Source organism: Aplysia californica, unplaced genomic scaffold, assembly GCF_000002075.1.
Source record: "Aplysia californica isolate F4 #8 unplaced genomic scaffold, AplCal3.0 scaffold00118, whole genome shotgun sequence".
Lineage (NCBI taxonomy): Eukaryota > Metazoa > Mollusca > Gastropoda > Aplysiida > Aplysiidae > Aplysia > Aplysia californica.
The window spans coordinates 645,921-647,265 of NW_004797388.1; the positions used below are offsets into that span (position 1 = coordinate 645,921).

The 1,345-nt window shown below is 45.2% G+C and overlaps 1 protein-coding gene across 1 annotated transcript in view; it reads right to left on the minus strand.

Moving 5' to 3' along the window:
* Positions 1-915, minus strand: part of LOC101849198 (2-succinylbenzoate--CoA ligase) — a 29,277-nt gene extending 28,362 nt beyond the window's left edge. Inside the window, exon 1 of the mRNA XM_005095994.3 lies at positions 536-915. Coding sequence (XP_005096051.1) covers positions 536-823 — 288 coding nt within the window. The 5' untranslated portion in view covers positions 824-915. The remainder of the gene's footprint in view (positions 1-535) is intronic.
* Between the last annotated feature and the right edge of the window lie 430 nt (positions 916-1,345).

Sequence of the window (1,345 nt, forward strand, 5' to 3'; positions counted from 1 at the left end):
GTGTGTGCGTGCGTGCGTGTGTGTGACCAAATGGAGGAATCAGATGCGCATCATTTTTTGGGCATATGGAGTTACTGGTATGATCTTAAGGCCTGATCGTTTGCCTTGCTTTTGATGAAAAAATACCCTTCTATCCCGAATATAAGTCGAGATATTAACGATTGAAAGTTATGGCGGTCGCCTTGTGTCTGGGGTAAAATTAGAGGGATAAACTGATAAAAATGGCAATGCTGAAAAACATCGATTAATGGAACAAAAAATGTAAATTTGAAGTTTCTAAGAACACCACAGTTTCGGAAATCATCAAACTTTGGCTGCCATGTTCTCGCCAATTTTACCTCAGGAACCAGGCGGCTTCCAACTCTTTCAATAGCAAATATCTCAACTTTTATTTAATTTAGATGAGTATTTTTTTTCATAAGAAGTAAAACAAATCAATCGGCTTTAAGACTATACCAATAACTCCCTATGCCCAAACATTGACGAGCGCCTGGTTCCACCGTGTCGTAACACAGATGTATCCCCTGGGATCTACCTGTCCGTTCATTGTGACACAGCCGGCCAGGATAATCCCCACGTCGGAAATCAAACGCTCCGGACAGTTTGGCAGCATATTAGCAATGACGTCACGCTTCCGGAAGCCGTAGCTGCGCAGCCGCGACGCGAAAACCCCGCCCAGGGTGTAGACTTCCTGTGCTGTGAGCGACTTTCGTCCTTCCGGTCCGTGAAAGATGAAGAGCTCCCTGTCTGGAACTTCCTGTGCCAGCACGCGCAATCGTTCGGGAACTGTTGGATACTTTTCCAAAGACACATTCGCTCCCATGTCGGCTACTCTTCGTTTAGAGAAGTGTGCAATGAACTCAGCAGAGTTTGTTCAACCTGCTTACTATTTTGGAGACAAAAAGAGGGAGAACAATAATTTTAACGAAGATAAAATAATAAAGTAAATAGCATTTGTATAGCTCATTTCCACAAAAAAGTGCTCAGTGCACTGTACAATAATACATAGAACATATGCAGGTCTCAGTTCCTATAGTAATCCTCTCTCTCTCTCTCTCTCTCTCTCTCTCTCTCTCTCTCTCTCTCTCTCTCTCTCTCTCTCCCTCTCTCTCTGTCTCTCTCTCTTTCTCTCTTCTCTCACGCAGTCTCTGTCTCTCTGTCTGTCAGTCTTTCTCCCCCCCCTCTCTCTCTCTCTCTCTCTCTCTCTCTCTCTCTCTCTCTCTCTCTCTCCTTCTCTCTCTCCCTCTCTCTCTCTGTCTCTGTCTCTTTCTCTCTCTCACGCAGTCTCTGTTTCTCTGCCCGTCTGCCTGTCTGTCTGTCTGTCGGTCTGTCTGTCACTCTCTCT